Source organism: Nansenia antarctica (assembly GCF_963989245.1).
Source record: "Nansenia antarctica genome assembly, chromosome: 11".
Classification (NCBI taxonomy): domain Eukaryota; kingdom Metazoa; phylum Chordata; class Actinopteri; order Argentiniformes; family Microstomatidae; genus Nansenia; species Nansenia antarctica.
The window spans coordinates 21,789,039-21,813,038 of NC_137681.1; the positions used below are offsets into that span (position 1 = coordinate 21,789,039).

Sequence of the window (24,000 nt, forward strand, 5' to 3'; positions counted from 1 at the left end):
TAAAAACCCTTGCCTATATTTTTTTCTGGAGGGGTGGAAAGCAGATATTAATTCCTGAAAGAAAGTGATTGATGTGCAAATCAGAGAGAGAGAGAGAAAGAGAGAGAGAGAGACACTCAGAGGAGTGTGAGAGGAATGATGAAACCCACAGAAATGCAGAAATGATCAAAAATGTCAGTTTTTGTTTTTTCTCTCTCTACCACACCCTGTGTATGCAGTATGGTAAACGCACACACACACACACATACAGGTTGGGTACCATGGAAACCCAACAAAATGGTGGCTCCGTTGAGATCACCAGTCGATGACAGCTCTTGACCGTTATAGCTACCGGACCTAAAAACAATCAGCTGCCACAAGCACTGAGTCGCCCCTGAACAAGGTCCAAACGGATGGAAGTATTAGCACGTTGCTCATTTGGTAGAGCATGGCGCTAACAACACTTAGGTTGTGGGTGCGATTCCTGCTGGGACCATATATACTGAAAAAAGTATGCACTCAAGTCGCTTTGGATAAAAGCATCAGTTAAATGGCATATATTATTGCATTAGCTCTGAAGCTACCCGACTCGTAATAATAGACTTTGGGGCGACTGTGGCTCAGGAGGTAGAGCCAGCGTCTAATGATCGCAAGGTATGCGGTTCGGCGGTTCGATTCCCGGCTGGCCATGTGTCAAGGTGTCCTTGGGCAAGACACTGAACCCCAAATTGCTCCCAATAAGAGGAGGATTGAGGAGGGAGGAGAGAGGAGGACAGGATGAGCAGAGGTAGAGAGAGGAGGACAGGGAGAGAGAGGGGAGGAGAGGGAGATGCATGGTAGCTACCATCAACCATGTCTGGCTATAGTGATCCTAGGACTTGGGTTAAGGTTAGCGTTAGGGTTAAGATTAGCGTTAAGGTTAGTGTTAGGCTTAAGGTTAGGATTAGGATAGCATCCACGTTCCCTCTGTGCTTAGAGAGTTGACAGACTGATAATAATATGAGGAATAAGGATGAAAGAAGCGCAAACTTCCCTGAATCCCAATGACTCCTTTTTACATCTGAAGCTCTTTAAAACATATATGGGATCGTAGGGGCGGCTGACGAAGGTAGGTAGAAATCAGCCGACGGGCTCATTTTAAAGCACGGAACGGAATGATTTCTACCCCAGCAGCCTCCCCTGTGAAGACCTCTGGTTACCACAACACACCTGTCCCCCTTGGACCGCCAGGCTTCCATCGGGGGGGGGCAACAGGAGACCCCCAGAGCTGCTCCAATCGGGGCCTGGCGCCGGGCTCCTCCACATTCCGCCCACGTCAGGGTCAAAGGTCACAGACCACCTGTAAGAATCGACATGGTGGAGTTTGGGGAGTTGAAGTCTGAGACTTTAGGGAGGGATGTATCTGGAGGGATGTATCTGACTGATGTGAGGTAAAGCCAATGGCTACGCGCCGCCCATTTTCAACGCTCTTTCTATTGTCTTAATGAAGGCCGAGTTTGTCTGAACTGTCGTAATGAGACTACAGTAGATTAGGCTGTTACTCTGGGATCTGCGCTCCTCTACCCTCCCTGACTCTATGTTCCTCTACCTTCCCTGACTCTGTGCTCCTCTACCCTCCCTGACTCTGTGCAACCCTACCCTTCCTGACTCTGTGTTCCTCTACCCTGCCTGTCCAGCAGAACAGGGCAGATGGACAAAATGGCGGACGACTTCAGCCTGCAGGTGAAGAACGTGGCCCTAGCCATGGGTGCCTCCCTCAGCGACCAGGACGTAGACCGCATCCCCCGGGAGATAAGGCTGCAGGGTGACACTGAGAGAGAGGGGGGAGGAGGGGAGGAGGAGGGAGGTAAGTGTGGCAAATATCGTTGGGTGGGAATGTGAATTGGGTCAGCAGAGAAGGGATAACACAGATCATGGCAGGGTGTGTATAAAGACCTACTGTGTGTGTGTGTGTGTGTGTGTGTGTGTGTGTGTGTGTGTGTGTGTGTGTGTGTGGGAGGCCTTTTAAGTGCAGAATACACACAGTATGGTATACCGTAGTCACAGTGTGTAGAGTCTGAATTGGGAGACTTCAGTTGAATGGGTACAACAGTATGCTTACATTTACATTTACATGTTTGGTATTTAGCAGACGCCTTTATCCAAAGCGACTTACAACAAGTACATTTGTCTAAGTAAGTGAATCATCTATCCATCACTCACCATAAGAAAAACAAATCTATGCTCGGACCAGGGCCCACTGGCAATCACAACGCTAGAAGAAGGAAGAATTACAACAACAACAACAACAACAACAACAACAACAACAACAAAAAATACAGTAGAGAAACTGTACAGGGGGGGTAGTGAGGGGTGAAGAGGTCTTTAGGAGGGACAGTTAAGGTGCAGCCTGAAGAAATGGGTCTTCAGTCTACGGCGATGCTGATTGCTGATTGCATTGAACTCTCAATCTTCCTTCTTCTAGCATGACTGCCAATGGGCCCAGGCCTGAGCATGGATGACTTTTTCCTGCAACGACTGGTGGACAGATGATTCTTTTACTTAGTCAAATGTATTTTACATTTACAAATATCTTGCTGTATTTTTAAATAATGTATGTAAAGCACTTTGAATTGCCCCGGTTGTATGAAATGTGCAATACAAATAAACTTGCCTTGCCTTGCCTATTGATAATAAGTTGCTTTGGAATAAGGCGTCTGCTAAATGTCAAAAACTTAAATGTAAATGACGCTGAGTGACAGTTGGTCCGTCTCCCTCCAGGTAACTTCAACTACAGCAGGTTCCTGGAGTACATGAAGCAGTTTAAAACGTCGGAACAGCAGGAGGCATCCCTTAGGAAGGCCTTCCAGCTGCTGGACAAAGACTCCAGCGGCTACATCGAGTGGAACGAGATGAAGTATGACTTTATGGGCCTGAGCGATATGCTAACAGGGCTCAATAACAATCTACAAAGGCCTACTTCAATTAGGCGAGGGTTGGGGCAGGGGAAGAAAGGGGACTTGAAATAGTGCCAACCAACGCTATCTGATAGAACCAGAGCTGCCAAGTCTCACGCAATCACCGTGAGACTCACGCATTTCAACCAGTTCTCACGCTCTCACGCCGCATCTCTATTTCTCACGGCGAGAAATAACAATTGTTTTACGGGACTTTTATTTTTGAAATTCCTTGAAAGAAAGCTACCGGACATGAGTTTCGTGGCATCTTTCTGCACGCGCGTTAACTTGAGTCTGCAATCGAAGCGGCAGGCGAGCGCTGATGGAAGAACCTGTGTTTACGCGAGCTGCAAGAACGTAGCAAGCAGGGTTGCCAGATTGGGCTACTTTTGGTCACACTGGACGGGTGGATTCGGCAGCTTTTAGACCGGTTGGGCTGGACATTGTCAATTCCGTCTGGCAACCGTGGTAGCAAAATATGTGCATACATTACAACATCGTATCTGGTAGCCTACTGGACTGGGTTGCACAAATATGGCGTAAGTCATTACTAAATGCAGGCATTTAGTAGTTACTAAACCCCTAGTTGTTACTAGTTAGTTTCAAACTAGTTGTTTACTAATTTCGGTTGCACCACGCCAATCTTTTGCCAATCTTAGCTAGTAAATACTCAGTTTTGGTAACTGTTTTTTGTTTCTCTACTGTAACATAACCAGGTACATTAATAATAATAATTATTATTAATAATTATAATTTACAATACAAATACAACAATTGGGGGTCCCTCAAAATCACCCACCAAGCCCTCATTCTGACCCAGGAAAAACCCTGGTATGTACTGTATAACATGATAGCCATCTATGAGCAATGCACTGTATATAAGATGATGACCACGGGTCTTTCTGCTGCTGACCAAGGGGCTGAGTCCTGTTGATGGGGCCAATTTTTCTTTTAGAGTCTGTAGGCTACTGTATTTGTTTATTAAGATTTCATAAATATGATATATTGTCAGAATTTTTTTTCTTGTTTTTTAAAATGTTATTATTTATTATTTATTATTTTTCATTTATTGTGCTGGTTTATTATGAACAACATGTAAAATTGCAGGAAACTAGCACAAATAATTGGGTGGGAGAGAGGGGCCGCCGCTGCCAAAACGTGCACAGTTTTGGGTCGCTCCACCGCCAAAAAATCTCACTCCAAACTTTTGGTGAAACTTGGCAGCCCTGTAGAACTTCAATGCTATTCACTCATTTCAAAAGTGATCTATCCATTAAAAAAAAGTGAAATAAATAGTAACATGTTTATTAGTGTCCAGTCATTCGTCCTCAGTAGCTGTCAAGTTCAGTAAATATGTGTTATTCATTTACATTTACGTCATTTAGCAGACGCTTTTTTCTGAAGCGACTTACAATAAGTACATTCGTCTCAGTAAGTGAATCAACTATACAACAGTCAATGTAAGTAAACCCTTCCATAAGAACAAGTGCCATCGGCAGTCACAGTGCTGGAGAAAGGAAGAAAACGCTTCACTTTTGTCTTGCCAGATACATCCTATCGACGGTCCCCAGCTCGGGCCCCACCGTGCCGCTGTCTGACGAGGAGGCGGACGCGATGATCCAGGCGGCGGATTCAGACGGAGACGGACGCATCAACTTCAGAGGTGAGGAAAAGCTCCGCGCTGCACCGTCCTACCGCGGCCAGCAGGGGGCAGCAGATAACAACCTGGCCTAGGAGAAGTCTGATCTGCCTGATCAAAGGAAACGTCCTCACAGATTTCTGATATATGTTCAGGGCCCTGCGTAAGTAATGAGACAGTGAAGCATGTTGTTTTCTTTAGGCTCTACACTCAAACAACCAAACAATAACTGTGTGGTTAAAGTAGAGATGATCAGTGTTTATTCAACAGTGTTTGTTTACAGTGTTTGTTTCACCATTCAGAAATCACACCACTTTTTTATGCATAGTCCCTGTTGCAAGGGGGACTATTTCAATTGTTTTGATTTGATGTATTTCTTAGAGCCAAAAGAATGTAAAATGCTTCACTGTCCCATTACTTACGCAGGGCTCCGTGTGTATCCTGGTACATTGAATACTGTAAGCAGGGCCGGTCCGAGGCATAGGCGAACTAGGCGGTAGCCTAGGGCGCCAAATGCCTGGGGGGCGCCAAATGCCCCCAAAAAACAAAAAACAATGTATTTATTTTTAATGAAAATATGTCTCAGCCTACTGTCTATTTTTGTCTTGAAACCATTGTTGTCCATATTTTTACTGTTGAATGTGTGGGTGGTGATGAGGCAGTACTGGTGGCTTAATGTGGTGGGGGTGGGGGTGGCGCCCCTTGGGGGGGGGGCATCAAATCATACTCTCGCCTAGGGCACCTAAATGCCTAGGACCGGCCCTGACTGTAAGCCAACGGTAACGATAATTCATAGGTAACACACCCTACTTGCACATCATGTTCATAGGTAACCAGGTGTTCACCCTACTTATTAATTATGAATACTTCCTTATTCCTTATTCCCTACTTCCTTATTCCTGGCAAACATTGGGCTTTCATAGATAACAAGGTGTACACCCTACTTGCACAATCGATATGACCGAGGTGACGTTATACTTGAGTCACCTTAAAACACGTTTAGCCAGTAGTAGAACATTCACCTGAGCTGTGGTGGCCTTGTGAGGCTGATACCAGTACATGTCAGTTCTACACCAGGGGAGGCTAATGGAGGTAGAAATCGGAGGATGGGCTCATTGTAATGGATGGAAAGGAATGAGGAATGGAATCAAACACGCTCATTACAATGAGCCCTGCCCAAACTATCTTCCGCCATAGACTGAAGACCCATCTCTTCAGGCTACATCTTGACGGTCCCCCCCCCCCTAAAGGCCTCTTCATCCCCACTACCCCCCTGTACAGTTTCTCTACTGTAAATAAAAGGAAATAAATAAAATAAAATAACAAATTTAAAGTCTTCCTTTTTCTAGCATTGCGACTGCCAGTGAGCCCTGGTCCTAGCCTAGATTTGTTTCTCTTATGATGATGATTCACTTACAACAAATACATTTGTCTAAGTTAGTTACTTTGGATAAAGGCATCTGCTAAATGTCAAAAATGTAAATGTACATTTCAACCAGACGGTCTCAAAGTTTCTCTCTCTCCCTCCTCCCCCCTCTCTCCCTCCCCTCCGTGTGTATCCTGGTACATTGAATACTGTAAGCAGGGCCGGTCCGAGGCATAGGCGAACTAGGCGGTCGCCTAGGGCGCCAAATGCCTGGGGGGCGCCAAATGCCCCCAAAAAACAAAACACAAATTTGTAAATGTACATTTCAACCAGACGGTCTCAAAGTTTCTCTCTCTCCCTCCTCCCCCCTCTCTCCCTCCCCCCTCCCTCTCTCCCCTTCCTCCTCTCTCTTTCAGAGTTCTCTGACATGGTCAAACTGGAGAAGAAACCCAGGAAGTAGGAACACAGGTCAAGGGGCATAGGATGGTTGGTGTTCTGAAGGGTCGTGACCAGACATATGGCGGTGGGGGGGGGCGGTGGTCAGGAATGGAATAGAAGAATGGAGGAATTCATAATTTTCTTGAGACTGGCAGCTGTTGTGTGTATTACTGCTGACTCATGGCCATTTTGTTTTGGTTACCTTAGCTCCCACTAAACAGAAGGGTGGATATGGTGACCCATCTCTTCAAACTACACCTTAACTTAAAAAAAAATAAGCATTGTAACTGCCAATGGCCTTTGGCCCAAGCATAGATTACTTTTTCTTGCAATGACTGATAGATAGATGATTCACAAATGTATTTATTGTAAGTCGCTTTGGATAAAGGCGTCAACAAGCTAAATGGCCAACATTTTTATGTAAATGAATCATGTGTGTGTGTGTGTGTGTGTATGGAGGTCATGTGCAGTGTGTAGTGTGTTCTGTCATCTGAGAGGGGGGGGAGGAACCAGGAAACAGCCGCGTAACTGTGTTCCCTTCCCTGTCCTAACCGTATCTCTATCCGGCATTTGTTTGGCCTCTCTCAGAACTAAAGGGGAGTTTTTTTGACAAAACATGAATGTTCTTGGCAAGTCACAAGGTCAGTATTGATAGTTGATACCTAACCCTCATCAACAAGATCAGCAACATATTATTGTGAAAGACGCTCCACAATCCTCAGGCCTGTTGTGTAAGAACGACATTGGACACAGACAAATAAATAATGAAATGCTGAATGCAACGTGTGAAGAAATGCGAGACGACACAAATGCATTTTCCTGAATAGATTTGTGTTAATAGGTCATTGCACTCTGGTGGGACTCCACATTAGAACATCAGACAGACTCCATCTCTACACACTGACAACTTCAGAAGGCACTTCTGACAGTCAGCGTCTATGATGCTTCTCCATAAAATGTAGAAAAATTACAGTTTAGTTGAAATATTGAATGATTGTTATTTAAAAAGGCATACAACATTTAAATAAAAGCGAGAGTCCCTGATTCTGTAGTGTATTTGGTTACTTCTCTGCACTCCAAAGATAAACAGCAGAGGGACCCCGTGCGTGTGTATGTGCGTGTGTGTGTGTGTGTGATGATGATGATGGAATCTCACGTGTACTTCGCTGTGACCAATAGCGAACAGGCACAATTCTTCTTCTTCATAACCTTTTACATTCTAAGCTGAGAGGGTGAGAGAGAGAGAGAGATGCTCCCGAGCCACACACTCAAGATTCTCCAGGAGTTCCCTTGGAAACCATTCCAGTTTTGGCAACGAGGAAAAGGCCATAGAAAAACATGTCCTCTTTTGTGCCGTTGTGAAAGCATCATCATCTTCACTTCAAATATACTCCCCCCCAGTTACCTCGACAGCTCGTTAGGGCAGACAAACGACTCACATTAGAAAGGCACAAACCGGTATTTATAACATTATAGTTCTTATCCATTCGTCAAGGCTCATAACCAGGAAGGACACTTGTATGTGCAAATTTAAAAAGAGTGAGAAAGTTTTAAAAGACAACAAATAAGTTAAGAAAAAATCAATAAACATCAAAATGAAATCATCTAAAAGCAAAAAAGGAACTGTTAGTTTCTACTTTCGGCTTTGGTTGGGTGAGAGAGACACAGACAGACAGACACACACACACACGCACACCATCAGAATAGATCATGAGTGCAGCCTGCAGAGCTCCGGGGGGCTGTATTTAGGGTGGCAGGGAGGGTATTTTAAGGAGGTGTCTGGACGTCCCTTGACAACAGACAGTCCTGCACAGACACAACGATCCGGACCACTCTGAGATCCACCCAGAAATCCCTTTATCCGTCTGATCTGGTATAAGGCTCAAATGGGCTCAAGTAGTATGAAATATTTAAAAATGTTTTGTTGTGGTAAAATAAAAAAATAAAAACCTGTTAGCTCAACAACAGTGTAGTGGTTCATGGTTGGCTACCAGTCTATCAGGGTGTGTGTGTGTGTGTGTGTGTGTGTAGGGGGGGTGTTTGCCAGTTTGCTACTTTGTTCCACTGTCTGGCTGTGCCCCCCTCCTTCACAGCCCCTGCCCCCCCACCCCCCCCAACGTTACAGGGGGGCTGGCGAGGCCAGACATAGTAGACAGCTGATGGACCCAGAACTCTGATAGTTGTTGACACTGCGCCTGATTGGTTGAGTTCACTCGACTCTGCGCCTGATTGGCTGAGTTCACTCGACGCAGCGCCTGATTGGCTGGAGGATCACTGGCGCATGTAGAGTGTGATGAGGCCGGCGTGGTGGAGGTCCTGCCACAGGGCCATCTCCATGCGCAGGTCGTGGTTGATGAAGAAGCCCACCTTGTGGAAGCTGCTGTCGTAGTAGTGGTCCGAGTAGTTGGCATAGTCAGGGGTCATGAAGCCGTACGCGCTCACCTGAACACGACAGACACACGTATGAGACAAACAGACACGCAGGCAGACAGACAGACATATGAGACAGACACACAGACACAGACACAGACACAGACACAGACACAATCAGTGTCCCACAACCTTATCAAACCTTTTAACAAGTTCAACTGCCAAGGTAGGTGAGTGAGTGCAAGGGAGTGCAAACAGGTTGTAACTGATTGTTACCAAGGCGACGGTGTGGGGTCTCATACCTGGTCACATGTGTGCACAGCGGCCAACAGCATCACAGCTCCAGTGGACGGACGGTAGATGTCCTTGTATTTGGTCTTCAGGGCGTGGGAGCGCAGGAATCTGCTCCATAAAAACACATAACCATTAACTCAGGGCCAGCAGGACAGGCTCCATCCGTTTACATGTTACATGTTTACTTTTTAACCCTTTAGCAGACGCTTTTATCCAAAGGGATTTACAATTAGAGATTACAGGGATTACTGGAGTAATTTAGGGCTAAGGGCCTTACTTAAGTGGTGGTGTTCCCAGGTGGGATTTGACCTTCTGATCACCACTCCAACAATCCCCAATGCCGCCACTACTACTCCTACCGTGGCGCACTCCAAGCTGCCAAATCCGCCCACTACTCCACCCGCATCAACAGCACCCACCGAAACCCCCGCACCCTTTTCTCTACTGTCAAGAAATTACTCCAACCCCCGGACAATAACACAACTTCCTCCCCCGATCTCTGCAACTCCTTTCTCCACACCTTCAATAGATCTCCCAAATTAACAGCTTACTGACTGCCTCCATCACCAACTCCTACACCCCCACCCCCCCGCTGTCATCTTCCCCCCCAGCCGACTACACGCCCCCCACTTCTCTCACTACTTTCTCCCCCGTTGACCTCCCTCATCACTGACATCACCGCCTCCAAAACAAGCACCTGCTCCCTCGACCCCCTCCCTTACCACCCTGACCAAGGCCTTGAAAATGGTAATACAGTGGGGGAAATAAGATTCGATGCGATTCAACTTTATTGTCATTGCAAAGTACAAGTACTACTAGATGAAATGCAGTGTCGAAGTATTGGACGACCAACTCTCATAGCCTGTGACGTCACTCTGTTAAACCATGGTGGAGTGTTGCTTTAAGCTTTGTCCCATGTGATGGATGTTTTGTGGAGTGAGTGCCCTGCCTAAACTAAAACAAGCTTCCTTAGTGACGGAGTGAAGATGGAAAAAAAAAATCCCAGGGGGGGCCGTTTCTTAAATCAGTCTCCACCCAACCAGACCAGCTACGGTGTCCCCTACGGACAAACAACAATGGACACCAGATACGTGTGGGTCATTTGCTTAGATAAACAGTTGAGCGGAAGTTCCTATGAGGAAGTGTCTGCCAAAAAAATTCCTCTTTTCATGAGTTATCATTGTGAGGAAAACTGTCTGTCAGAGACTCAAATTACAATGTGTCGAAAGAGGTTTTTGTTTAATCAAACAGGTTTTGGTTTAACCCCAGCATTCCAGGTGTCTAATTTGAGCTATGCTTTTGATTTTGATCAGTCATGCCTGTTCCTCAGCTTTATGCCTAATGAGCTTAGACTCACCGGTTTCGGAGGTACCGGATGAAGTCTGGGTGGTACATCTTGAACTTCTCTGCCGTCACATTCTCACCAAAGTACGTGGGCGGCCTGGGAAAACAACGACATGGGGATGAAATGCGTGTATTCACAGGCCAGATATGGCCCCTGGCCCGAGCAGAGATTACCTTTCTTGCGATGACTGATGGATAGATGATTCACTTACTCGTGTGATTATGTTCAAATGTAACGCAAACATGTCACTTAGCTGGCTATACCTCCCCTGATACATCTACAGTGCCCTAAATGTATAAAAGTATTGGAAAGAGGTAGCATTTTGTCCTCTTTTAGCTCTATACTCCAAGAGTTTGGATTAGAAGCCATTAAGGACAAGGTTAAAGCTGAGAAGAGATTCTCAAGTTTAATTCAATTATTATTTTATTTTTTCACAGATTGGCTTCACCATGTAGAAACGATTAGCAGTTAGTAATTGTTTGATTCAAATCCAAACTGTTGGTAGTATAGAGCTAGAAGACGACAAAATGCTTCCTCTTTCCGATACTTACAGAGGGCACTGTATTCCATCAAAGTGTCTATGCCTCTGTATGAGGCCCTCCTGGCCCCTGTATGAGGCCCTCCTGCCCCCTGTATGAGGCCCTCCTGCCCCCTGTATGAGGCCCTCCTGCCCCCTGTATGAGGCCCTCCTGCCCCCTGTATGAGGCCCTCCTGCGCCCTGTATGAGGCCCTCCTGCCCCGGTGTCTTACTTCTTGTTGGCCTCCGGCCCCCGTTCGACGGGGGTGTGCGTGGCGGCCGCCTGCATCAGGAGGTAGTCCCGGTCGTGGTCGGGCAGGAAGACGTAGCGCGTCTCCTACGACACCGAAGAGGGAAGAGATCCAGAGGTGAATCCAATGTTACCAGACTCATCTGGTAGTGCAGCCCACACTCTCCCACACCCACACCAAAGAATCGCTCTCCTCACGCTCTCCTCCTCCAAACCATCTTTTTAAACTTAAGCTTTTAAATCATTAAACCATTTTTTTGTTTGTTTTTTTACAGACTGTGCTTTTGTTTTATTTCATATTTATCCATCTATTCTTGTTCTCTCCATGGAATGTAGTGTATTTGAGTACTGAGAAAAGCCCAATACAAAAGTACAAAATAAATAATTATTAATAATATTATCATCATCTAAATGGCTGTGCTGTTTGGCTAAGCCTTTGGTGTTTCCAAGTGTATAGATGTGGTTGGGGGCAGCCCCATCAGGGAGGTACTTACCTCAGACTGGGGGGGTCCCCTGTAGCCCACGCCCGCATAGCTGCGCATGGAGTTGCGCATGGTGTTGGTGGAAAAGGTGTACAGGGATGTACGTGACCCCACATCCACCTCAAACCCCTTAATCACCGCCCCGTTGGTCCTGAAAATCAACAGGGACGATGTCAACGACTACTTAGCCGCCCCCTCCCCCTCCCCCCAGGTAACCGCAGCAACCACAGGGGCCTCTATACCGATCCCCGAGGAGTCCCTGAATGGGGCATCCTGAATGACAAGATGACACAAAAGGACAAATGCTAACTGTCGCTAATCTCCGTTGAGTGTTGACATTGACATGGTAATGCTTGTTTTCCAATGCATCCTCACCCCTATACCGTAGGAAGATCAGCTTGAATGGGTTTCAACTGAACTTGAGATAGAGATAGAGAGGGAGAGAGACAGACAGACAAACGGCACCTACCTGAAGACATAGTCGTGTCTGTTGATTTCCTGCCCTTTTTTGGAGTTCTTCAGGATGCCTCCGTTGCCCACCACCGCACAGCGGATACAGTGAGAGCCGTTGCTACGACGATCCCAGTCGTCAAACATGTGCCGGTTAGCCGACGTGTCGAGGACCGAGAGGGCAGACTCCAGAGCTGTTGGCACGACGATGAAAACATTTTCAGTTCCTGTTTGTTTACATTCTTATTATTATTAAAAATTTTAAAAATTTCTGTCTGGTGAATGATGTGTCTTGGGTGAATGATGTGTCTGGTGAATGATGTGTCTGGTGAATGATGTGTCACCTTAATTAATTATTCAGATCTTTGAGATTGGGTTTTTCGAACTCTGATTCAATCTGATCAGGTCACGCATGAAGGAAGCTCTGTTATGCCTGCAGAAATTATGTGACGGAACACACCTGACTAACCAGAAAACCACTGTCAAGCCAATGTTCCAATACTTTCTGTGCCCTGAAATAGGGGGGCTATGTATGAAAAAGGGGAGTACTTTCTAAATGGGGAACCCAATGGTGAAAAAGAAGACATTGAATCAAAGCTGGGGATCTCTACGTTAACCTCACAGTAATTGTTTGGATTTCAAACAAATCCTTTCTCCCAGAGATCTTGGAGTGGTCCTCTGTGGCTCCGTTGGTAGAGCATGGCACTAACATTATTATGTTATTATATTATAGAACTCCCTACGCCTCATCACCACTCCTACAGAACACATTGGGCCAGTTTCACAGACAAGGCTTAAGCCTAATCCTGGACTAAAAAGCATCTTCAATGGAGATTTTACATTGAAAGTGTGATTTAGTCCAGGACTAGGCTTAAGCCTTGTCTGTGAAACCCGCCCATTGTGTGGTTAATACAGTACGTGGCTAAACACACAGTGGACTTCATCAACCACACATCCGTGTTTGAACGATCACATCCCACACAACTGTAATGTCAATAGCAAACGCTCACACTGACACAGCAGAAGGATTAGCTAAACAAACACCGGATTGGTGACGTCCATCGACTAGTGGACCAGTATTTGCCTAAGCATCACTTCACTTACTGTATTGTTGGATTTTCATTGTATTGTTAAGCCCCTTGTATTGTAATTGCATGCTCTATATGAATAAAGTCTGACTTGATTTGATTATTATAGACTTAACCGTTTGCCCATTGTTAAGGTAAATGAGTTAGGGTTAGGGTTAGTTAAGGTTAAGGTTAAGGTTAGAGTTAGGGTTGGAGTTAGTTAGGGTTAGAGTTAGGGTACGTACTGTGGAAGTCGATCCCTCCCCAGCCGTGGGCTCCTGGGTACTGGACCAGGCGCTGGTACTGGTCCGGGGTGGCGTGCTTGGCCCACTGGAGCACCGGGATACGATCCAGGAAACGCTCCCCGAACCCGGTCTCTGGTACCCTCCTGCGTATGCTGTCTGGACAGTCCTAGAGGGGGAGAGTTGGAGAGAGGGGGGGAGAGAAAGAGAAAGAGAAAGGGAGAGGGGGAAAGATGGAGAGAGGGGGAGAGATGGAGGAAGGGTGGGGATCAAACCATGGTCTCCCACACGGCAAACCCAAGCACTGACCTACACCTAGAGGATGTCCTCATATGGCGCTTAGTCCATAGTCCACACAGTGGGTTCAAGCCTCAGATAAGGCCACCCATCAAGATTGCATAGTTTCCAAACCACCTCTACTATAAAACACACACACACACACACACACACGTTCAACGAGTTCTTGTTAAATTACATGAATCCATAATCTGTACAGTAACCACTTGGCAAGCCCAGACGGCAGCAACATACAGCGGCGCCTACACCATTATTACATCACACACACTAACAAACAAACACCAGAGTCATTAGTTCCAGTCAGATGGTGCAGCGGCGCCCTTCATTTATGACCCCCACTGGAGGCAGTTCTGATGGGGTTACATAATTATATACCTGCAGTAATGACATGAGGGAGGTTGGGGGTTTCATCCTGGGAGAGAAATGCTCATTATAACAAAAACCATGTGGTAAACAAAAAGATCTCTCTCTCTCTCCCTCTCCTTCTCTCCTTCTCCTTCTCCTTCTCTCCCTCTCTCTCCCTCTCTCCCTCGAACAAAAACAGAGTCCACCATATCTGATTAAAACGTCTTGTTCACTTCCTCGCTTCACTAACAATTATTCATGTAGTTACCAGTGTTGGAGCCGATTACGCGCTCCGCAGGGCCAGATGGTTCTAGACGGAGTAGAGATACATGCTAATAAAAACCATATGGGATTCAACATGTACTGGCCATGAAGCTGGACCATGCAGGCTTCACATATTATTGGCCTGTTAAATCATCTCAGAAGATCCATTCAGATAAACCACATGGACCAGTCGACGCCTTCCCTTTTGGGTAACCACTTGTGGCATTTTCAGATGAGTAATGGGAATCCATGGAGCCAGACCGCCATCTTAACTGTTAACTGTTTTGTCACCGACCTCAAAAATTAGATGTGTAAGCTTTGAGCTCTGCCTCTCCCTCTCTCTCTCTCTCTCTCCCTCCCTCTCCTCCTGTCCTTCCCAGTCCCTCCCTGATGCTACATTATTATATGCTGACGGCACACACAACAGTCCAGGAGGGAGGAAGCCCAGGCAAACCCAGCAGGGACATTTGACTTCATTTCCCTTTTAAACATTCATGAAGCAGAAATAGCCAGGCCCCTGTTTTTCCACTGGCACCCACCCATCTCCTGCCTCCTGTCTCCACCTCAACTGCAAACCATAGGAATCATTCATCACACATCAGGATCTGGATCAAGGCTGACGAAGGCCCGAGGAGAGGTCCAGTTTCACCCTCAGAGAACAGAACGTACCAGATACGACCCGGGCGGCTCTCCACACGAGGTCATATGGAGCCGGTCAAGGCAGCGTCAGACGGGTGTTTGAATTACAGTTTGATTACCTTTGAGGGGGGGGGGGGGAGCGGTCTAATCCCTGGTCTCAACAGAGTGTCGCCGTGACATCTCGTTCAGTCAAGAGGGATTGTCATTGTCTCTCTCTCTCCCCATCTCTCTCTCCATCTCTCTCTCCATCTCTCTCTCCCTCTCTCCCTCCCTCCCATTATTTAGAAAGCAGAGACCAATGTGTTTCAGGGAAACAGGGAAACTCTTACGATTTGCGTCGGTGAGTCATCTTCACTGTAGTAACTGTCTCCGATGAAGAGAGGCTCCGTCGGCTTGGCCGGGAGCGGTGGTGGTCCCGGATCGCGGCCCGGGTCGGTGGCCCCAGCCTGGGTGGAGGGTCCGGCGGTGTCGCCTTTTCCCGGTGGTGGACCACTGCTGTTGCCAGGCGTGGCTCCGGGGAATAACAGCTTGGGGTTAAAGGTCAAGGAGGGGGGCCGGGTGGTCCGGCGTTCAGAGCTGATGTCGACAGGGTCCTCAGAGACAGGTGACCTGGTGGGTGACAATACAAAATGGATGACTCGCACGCATCACCTGAACTCGCGGTTTTCAAGTTCTGATGCCAATGTTGTTGTGCTTAGTTGATCCACACGTCTTTTTTTTCGAAAACATAGATTTATTTTTTCCTGAAGAAAAACAACTTACAACTCACATCTCATCTAACAGGAGCAAAGGTAGTCAAACCTCTTAAGTGTGTCCATCAATAGACAACAACAGCAGGTGGACTCTGCAGTCTGACTCTGCAGAATCTCTCTCTCACACTCCCTCCCCCCCTCCCTCAGTCACGCTTGATGTGTTCAGCCCCGTAGAACACACAATGAGAAGGTGACAACGTCCGTGATAATGACAAGCCAATACAAATAATGGCTCTCCATTAACTAAACAAATGCAGGACAGTTTCGTCTCCTAGGTGAGTGGGTGGGTGTGTCTGGGTGTATCTGCAGTATACCATGACAACAGAATGAACAGGAGGACAAAGAAACAGAGCAGTTCGTTATCATGATCGGGATCTCCTGAGACATCTACTACCCCAAGTACTGTTTCCCCAGTGTCATAATAAAAAAATAACTAATGATCTTCCTTCTTCTAGCACGACGACTACCAATGGGCTCCAGCAGAGATTACTTTTCCTGCTATGACCGGTAGATAGATGATTCACTTACTTAGTCAAAGTATTTGTTGTAAGTCACTTTGGTTAAAGACGTCTGCTTTTGGACCAGAGAGTCATTTAGCCAGAGTTATTTGGACCAGAGAATCATTTGGGCCAAAGAGTCATTTAGCCAGGGGGACATTTAGCCAGGGGGACATTTGGTCCAGAGAATCATTTGGACCAAAGAGTCATGTGGCCAGAGAGTAATTTGGGCCAGAGAATCATCTGGACCAGAGAATCATTTGGACCAGAGAATCATTTGGACCAGAGAGTCAGTGGGCCAGAGAATCATCTGGACCAGAGAATCATCTGGACCAGAGAATCATTTGGACCAGAGAATCATTTGGACCAGAGAGTCAGTGGGCCAGAGAATCATTTGGGCCAAATTCAGCGTCAATCATAAACAGACGGGAACCATACATGGCATGAACAGCTGTGGTCTCAGGTAACCATGGTGCTGCTCTGTCCCTGATTGGCTACGCTGGGCAGGATGACTAACCAGATGCTGGAAACGCACCCCCCCTCCCCTACCCTCCCTCCCTCCCCTCCCCCCTCTCGCAGCAGGACAAGGCTCTAATAAAGCTCGCTAATGAAACACAAATGTGTTGAAACCCGACTGAGATCAAAGGCAAACGGTCAGCCAACAGAGAAGAGAAGCAAAGGATTAACTGGTCCGGTTGTCCCGGTGCTAAGTAAAGAACTTGGGCAGAACAGGGGGCAGAACAGGGGACAGAACAGGGGGCAGAACAGGGGGCAGAACAGGGGGCAGAACAGGGGGCAGAACAGGGGACAGAACAGGGGACAGAACACAGGACAGAACACAGGACAGAACAGGGGGCAGGTCAGGGGGCAGAACAGGGGACAGAAGAGGGGACAGAACAGGGGACAGAACACAGGACAGAACAGGGGGCAGGTCAGGGGGCAGAACACGGGGCAGAACAGGGGACAGGTCAGGGGACAGAAGAGGGGACAGAAGAGGGGACAGAACACGGGGCAGAACACGGGGCAGAACAGTGGACAGGTCAGGGGGCAGAACACAGAACAGAACAGGGGACAGAACAGGGGACAGGTCAGGGGACAGAACAGGGGACAGAACACGGGGCAGAACAGTGGACAGGTCAGGGGGCAGAACACGGGGCAGAACAGGGGACAGGTCAGGGGACAGAACACAGGGCAGAACAGTGGACAGGTCAGGGGGCAGAACACAGAACAGAACAGGGGACAGAACAGGGGACAGGTCAGGGGACAGAACAGGGGACATAACAGGGGACAGTTCACTCATGAGCGGCGGCTCTGACGCAGACAGAGACAAAACAAGTAATCAACCACAGGCAGAGTTTCTCTATCTTTCTCTCTCTCCGTTAGGGAGAACATTTGTCATTCAATGACGTTGTTCATCAGCGCACACTAGATAATGTATACAAGGTTATTAAAAGACACCCTGTGACACAATACACACTGCCAGCAGCCCTACAGTAGTCTGGAGCTGAGAGCATAAGCGCTGGGTAGTTCCAAGACTCTGGCATTCAGATAAAAACTTAGTGAGACCAGAGGGCTTCCAGCAGCTCCAAATGACAGACCTGCAGTTACCAACCACTGAAACTTATCATTTAGAGTCTGAAATAGATCCATTTAGAAAGAAAACAAAAAAAGACAGCTTTGTCTCTCTCCTTCTCTCTCTCCCTTCCACCCTCCATCTCTCTCCCTCCCTCCCTCTCTCTCCCTCCCTCCCTCTCCTTCTCCCTCTACCTCCCTCCCTCTCCTTCTCCCTCCACCTCTCTCCCTCCCTCACTCTCCTTCTCCCTCTCTCCCCCTCTCCCTCCCTCCATCTCTCTCCCTCTCCCTCTCTCTCCTTCTCCCTCCCTCTCTCTCTGTCTTAGGGCGTCTCATTAGGTCCTGCTGGCGTTTCCATCTGGAGAATGGCCCATTACTACAACAAGGCTTACGTTTCACATGTGACTGAGAGACCACGGCCAGAGAAACAAGTCCAGGAGCTTTTTTTCCCCTGAGTCTAGCTGATGCGCTCTGTGGCTCCATTGTGGAAACCATAATGATACGACTTTCAGGGGGAAAAGTAGCAGTTCCTGAAAAAAAAATTGCAGCACGATTCCCAGGCCGTTTAACCAGAGCCTTCTGTCCCGACCGCTCGTTAGGGAAACCAAGAAGACTGACGAGGAACATTTTCAGGGAAGAAAAAAAATAAAATAAAAAGTGGGAGAAAGTCCAGTCAAGTTCACTGTATGATTCACGACGACGTTCTCTAGTGGGTCAACCGGGTCAAAACACTTCTTCACACTGACTCCCTCAGTGTTTACCTTGTGTGTGACGTGTCACCTGATAAGAGCTCTCACTGCTGGATTATCAAACACACGTTGACGGGAACGGTCAACGCCCTCCAGTGTTTCCCAAACGTGCCTCAACATCACACCCCCCTCCTCCCCCAAAGGTCCCTAAACATACACCCCCCTCCCCCAAAGGTCCCTCAACATACACCCCCCTCCTCCCCCAAAGGTCCCTCAACATCCACCCTCCACCCCCAAAGGTCCCTCACCAGACACCCCCCCCACCCCGACACAGTGTCTCCACCACCCCCTCACCTGCTAGTCCCCTGGGCGTCGCCCGTGCCAGGGAAGCGTGCCAGGTCGGCCATGCGCCAGGGCACTCGGATCTCCAGGCTGATGCACAGGATGTAGATGCCCAACAGGGAGCTGATGCCCAGGAAGCAGAGGACCAGCCTCCGCCGCAGGCTGCCGCCCGTCATCGTGGCTCCGTCTCTGGGTTAGGGTCGGCTGCGCGTGTGCCCGCTGCCCTCCGCTGCTCCCTGAGGACCATGAGGAGGCAGACAGAGAGGGCTGGGAGGGGGGGGGGGGAGGGCTGAGCAACAGGGGGGGGAGGGAGGGTTGCGTCCCTCTTGAGGAGGATGTTTTTGCTCTTCCGAGGAGAGCAGGGAAAGGTGAGGTGAGGTGGTTGTTAATTACTCCTCAAAGGCCTCTGGACTTTACACTCCAGGAGCTGCTCTCATCACACGGAGGTCTGGGGAGGGAGGGAGGGAGAAACAGAAGAGGGAGAAACTTTATCTTTTCTTTCCATGTCAACAGAGCTGCTCCTGTAATCCCCCTTTAATTAAACCTTGGTGCACATGCAGGCTCTCTCCATATCGGCTTCCTTTCATATGTTTTATTGGGTTTGTTTGTTGAGAGTCTCCCCTGGCCTCAGAGCTACACAGTGTACTGCTGCAGTCGCGCTACCCGGTCTCTTCACTATACTGGCTCCCCGCTGGTGGAACGAGCTACCCACTGCTGTCAGAACTGCAGAGTCACTCCCCATCTTCCACCAAGACCCATCTCTTCAGGCTACACCTTAACGGTCCCTCCGGAGACATCTACTACCCCCCCCCCCTGTACTGTTTCCAGAGTGTCATTAAAAACATTAAAATAAAATAGCACAACGACTACCAATTGCCCCAGCCCTGAGCATAGATGACTTTTTCCTGCTATGACTGGTGGATAGATGATTCACTTACTTAGTCAAATGTATTTGGATAACGCCGTCTGCTAAATGTACATGTGGTACACCACACGTACGGAGAGAAAAGCAGAACCAACACTGGATGTGTCATGAGGACTGTGAGAGTAGACACAATCTCTCTACAAGGTAGAGGTACAAGGAACATAAGTCCTCTCTACAAGGTAGAGGTACAAGGTACATAAGTTCTAAATGAATAATTATTAATTAGTATTATTATTAATTAATTAATTATTCTCTCTACAAGGTAGAGGTACAAGGTACATAAGTCCTCTCTACAAGAGAACGTATTATGTACTTATTGTACAAGGTACATAACAAGGTACATAACATAGCAAGATAAGTAACAAACAAGATAAGTAACACACTTTCTTTGTCTTTTTATCCATGTTTGTTTCCAGATAAATTGGGAATGGAAGGAATGCCTAGGAGATCTCCAGATAAGTTCAGCTCTCCATGTTTCAGAAAACTGACATTTACTGGAAAATTGTGTCAGCACAAATGATTCACCCCTAAAAAAAAAGGTCTTAAAGGCTTGAATTCTCTTGGCAGTAATATCATTTGTGTCCAATTCACAAAAGAAAATCTTTTCTTTCTCCTAAAAGTCTAAAAAAACCTAATCATAACATAAAAAAAACACACACACAACAAACTTCTTTGTCAAAGGAAAGACTTAACCTCACTGCTGACATATCAGCATTTCACAAGCAAGTCTCAGAAACAGCCAAGTCACTACACACTCCCCCCCCACCCCCCGGTCTCACGGCAGAAAGCTGACTAAAACAACATCAAACAGACCAGTGTAAATGTCCCCTCACCTCTGGCCAGTGCCGTCCAGAGCCGCTCCTCTGCCTAGCCGTCTGCCGACACTAGAAACCCACTGAGTTTGAAGTCTTCTTTATGCCGTTTCCCAGCCCTGTACAGCATGGGCGATACCATTGTGAAATGAGCAACAGCTGCCGGCAATTGGTCAACCCCTCCCTCCCTCCCTCCCCCCCCTCCCTCAACAGTGTGAAGGGGAGGGAGAAAGGGGAGGAGGGGGGTGGAAGGAAGGAGGAGGAGGAGGAGGAGGAGGAGGAGGAGGGGGGGGGAGCCCCAACTAGAGGCTACAGTAAAGTTAGACATGAGAGGACAGCACTGGAGGAGAATCCTGGCTATGATCACAATGTACGGAGCTGTTAGATCACACTGCTCGGAGACGGGTGTGTGAGCTGGCTGCGTGACACACACACCCCCACACCCACACACAGACTAACATTCACACACACACACACACACACACACACACCCACCCACATCCACACCCACCCACACACACACACCCCCACACACACACACACACACACATACATACACACACACACACACTCTCTCTCTCACACACCACACACACATAAACACAAACACACAAAAGGAACCGTCAGGGGCATGATTCTACATGCAGGGAGAGAGAGAGAGAGAGAGAGAGAGTCTCCTGGGGTTCTTTAGAAGAGTGTTCTCACCAGAGAGACAGAGTGATCAGACACACTGGAGACTACAGCCTCCTCATTTACACACAGAGCAGAAGTCATCTGGTTGGATTCACCTCTACGACCGGTCCCCCTCCCCTCCTCCTTCCCCCCCACCCTCCCCTCCCCCCTTCAATGCCACAGCCTGCCGGGACCTTGAAGCCAAGTGTGTTGGCTGTGAGAGCCACTAGCAACGTGCACTCCTCTAGGTCTGGTTTCCTTCCCCCTACAGAAAGGAGAGATGAATTTCAATATGCACCACCGGTTGCTTTAGTAGTCAGAGTGAGAGAGAGAGAGAGAGAGAGAGAGAGAGAGAGAGAGAGAGAGAGAGAGAGAGAGAGAGAGAGAGAGAGAGAGAGAGAGAGAGAGAGAGAGAGGGAGTTAGCTAGAGGGCAAAAAACGAGAAGACGTAGAAGGAAAGTGGGTCAGGTATAGAGATCTTTTTCCAGATGTAAAGACAATGAGAACTGTAGGGTTTGCAGCAGCAAACTCTTACAGAGTTGAGGTCCACGCTGAGTTATGAAGGTGGTTAGAAGTCTAACTGTCTGTAACGAGGAAAAACAAAATAATTATCAGTAATGGAATTTCAAAATAACATTTCAACCATAATTGCATCATGCTAAGTGCTTAAATGTGCATTGGGAGGGATGCTCTTATTTTTTTTTTTAAATAAATTAATTATTTCCCAATCCCAAAAATAAAACCACAACTTTTTATGGATATGGAGTGTAAGGTTATTGACTACATTTGATTTATTGTTGGGGGGGAAAGGTTTTTGGAAAGGAGTTATCGTCTTGGAGATGGAGGGGGTGGGGTGTGTGTGTGTGTGTGTGTGTGTGTGTGTGTGTGTGTGTGTGTGTGTGTGTGGGGGGGGGGGGGGGGGGGGGGGGGGGGGGGGGGTCAGTGAAACAAGTGAGCAATTGTTTGTTTCCCTGGGCGGATAAAGAGTCGTGGACGCTGGGGTTCTTCCAACAGGGTCTTTATTCTCCTTCGCCGGGTTCAGTCAACATTTTCTTCACAGTTTTAGAACCGTCCCCATGAATAACAATACAACTAGGACTAAAAACAACAAAACAATCATTCACATATTACACTTTTTTTTTCTTTTTTCTTTTCAGTCAAGAGCTATATGTACAAGTTAGGGCACGTGGGGCGTTACATTAAAATTCTATAGATATAAAAATGAAAACAAAAATAAAAATAAATCGGTTGGAGTGGTTTGTATACAAGGTAAACATTTAAACACAAAAGGGAAACGGCAAACGGAAAAAAGTGTGTGTATGTGTGTGTGTGTATGTCAGCCACGGGTGTGTGTGTGTGTGTCGGCCACTGGTGTGTGTGTGTGTGTGTGTGTCAGCCACGGTTGTGTGTGTGTATGTGTCAACCATGGCTGTGTGTGTGTATGTGTCAACCATGGCTGTGTGTGTGTATGTGTGTGTCAGCCACGGTTGTGTGTGTGTGTGTGTTTCAACCATCGGTGTGGATATGTGTGTGAGTGTGTATGTGAGTGTGTTGGCCACTGGTGTGTGTGTGTGTGTGTGTGTGTGTGTCGGCCTCTGAGCCATCCCGGGTCAGAGAGAGAGACAAACGGGAGCACAGTGGACACACACAAAGGCAGGCCTCAGTGGCACGTGTGGGACTGGCATCGCAGAGAGAGAAATGCCAACCATGCCACCCATACCCCTCTCCCCTCTCCTCCCCTGCCCTCCCTCCCGGGCAAACGAGGCCAGCGACCCTGGGCGACCGCTGGTGCCAACAGCGCCAGGAAAGGAACGGTAGGAAACATGTGATCGTCACCATGGCAACCCTCTGTGTCTGTGATAAGGGACAGATGACTCATACGTGTGACCCGCGCGATTTTCTGGGGACCATGTCTGTCTGTGTCTCACGCTGCCTCTGTGTGGGTTATGTCGGTACTAATTAGACCGTCCCATAAGCTAGTCCTAAAAAAGACTGACGAGCGTTGTTTTTTTTCAGAAGCGTGTCGATATTTTTGTGATAGGTCTACGCTTCTATTACCGGGATGATTATGTCCACGTCCGCTCAATATGAGGAGGCGACATAAGGTAACTATGTGACAGCACCGCTGCTGACGTCGTCGCTAAAACTTCGACCGCCAGAAACCACACGGACCGTAAACAACAACAACCCTCCCTCCGCTAGAATATGACCACGACGCACATCTAGACCCGTCACATTGTGACTCTGACACTACGATTAGCATACTGACTGTACTGGGAGTGTACTGACTGTACTGGGAGCAGCAGTCAGTCATTAAGAGCCTCTGATGGGGAAATTAAAAAAAGAAAGACAGAAAGAAAGAAAGAAAACAGGCAATAAATAGGCTTGAGATAAGAGGGAGCGGAACCTCTGTCTGTGGTGTCTCTGTCTCTCTCTCTCTCTGTCTCTCTCTGTCTCTCTCTGTCTCTCTGTCTCTCTCTCTCTGTCTCTCTGTCTGTCTCTCTCTCTCTCTGTCTCTCTCTCTGTCTCTCTGTCTCTCTCTCTCTGTCTCTCTCTGTCTCTCTCTGTCTCTCTGTCTCTCTGTCTCTCTCTGTCTCTCTCTCTCTCTGTCTCTCTCTGTCTCTCTGATATATTTTCTGGAGGGTTTGGGGTTCCTACTGACTCCGCCCTCCTCTCTCTGTGGAGGTCCCTCCAAACATGGCATTTTTCACTGAAACCTTTGACGCTCAAGCAGTGTCCACTGTGGCACGTCCATACATACACTTCACAGCACGGGGTAAAGGTAGGAAACACCATTTAAAAAAGAAGCACATGAAAAT

The 24,000-nt window shown here is 47.7% G+C and overlaps 2 protein-coding genes across 2 annotated transcripts; one reads left to right on the forward strand and one right to left on the reverse strand.

The window, feature by feature from the left end:
• Positions 1-1,677: 1,677 nt before the first annotated feature.
• On the forward strand, positions 1,678-6,380 carry LOC308167372 (parvalbumin-like EF-hand-containing protein; the record flags this gene model as incomplete). Its single annotated transcript, XM_080541787.1, has 4 exons — positions 1,678-1,783; positions 2,740-2,875; positions 4,463-4,578; positions 6,337-6,380. 4 exons carry the CDS (start codon positions 1,678-1,680, stop codon positions 6,378-6,380), a joined length of 402 nt encoding a protein of 133 aa, XP_080397913.1.
• A 2,249-nt stretch (positions 6,381-8,629) lies between these two features.
• On the reverse strand, positions 8,630-18,948 carry st6galnac (ST6 (alpha-N-acetyl-neuraminyl-2,3-beta-galactosyl-1,3)-N-acetylgalactosaminide alpha-2,6-sialyltransferase; the record flags this gene model as incomplete). Its single annotated transcript, XM_080542478.1, has 9 exons — positions 8,630-8,800; positions 9,031-9,130; positions 10,380-10,463; positions 11,118-11,221; positions 11,629-11,767; positions 12,086-12,260; positions 13,379-13,544; positions 15,250-15,529; positions 18,785-18,948. 9 exons carry the CDS (start codon positions 18,946-18,948, stop codon positions 8,630-8,632), a joined length of 1,383 nt encoding a protein of 460 aa, XP_080398604.1.
• Between the last annotated feature and the right edge of the window lie 5,052 nt (positions 18,949-24,000).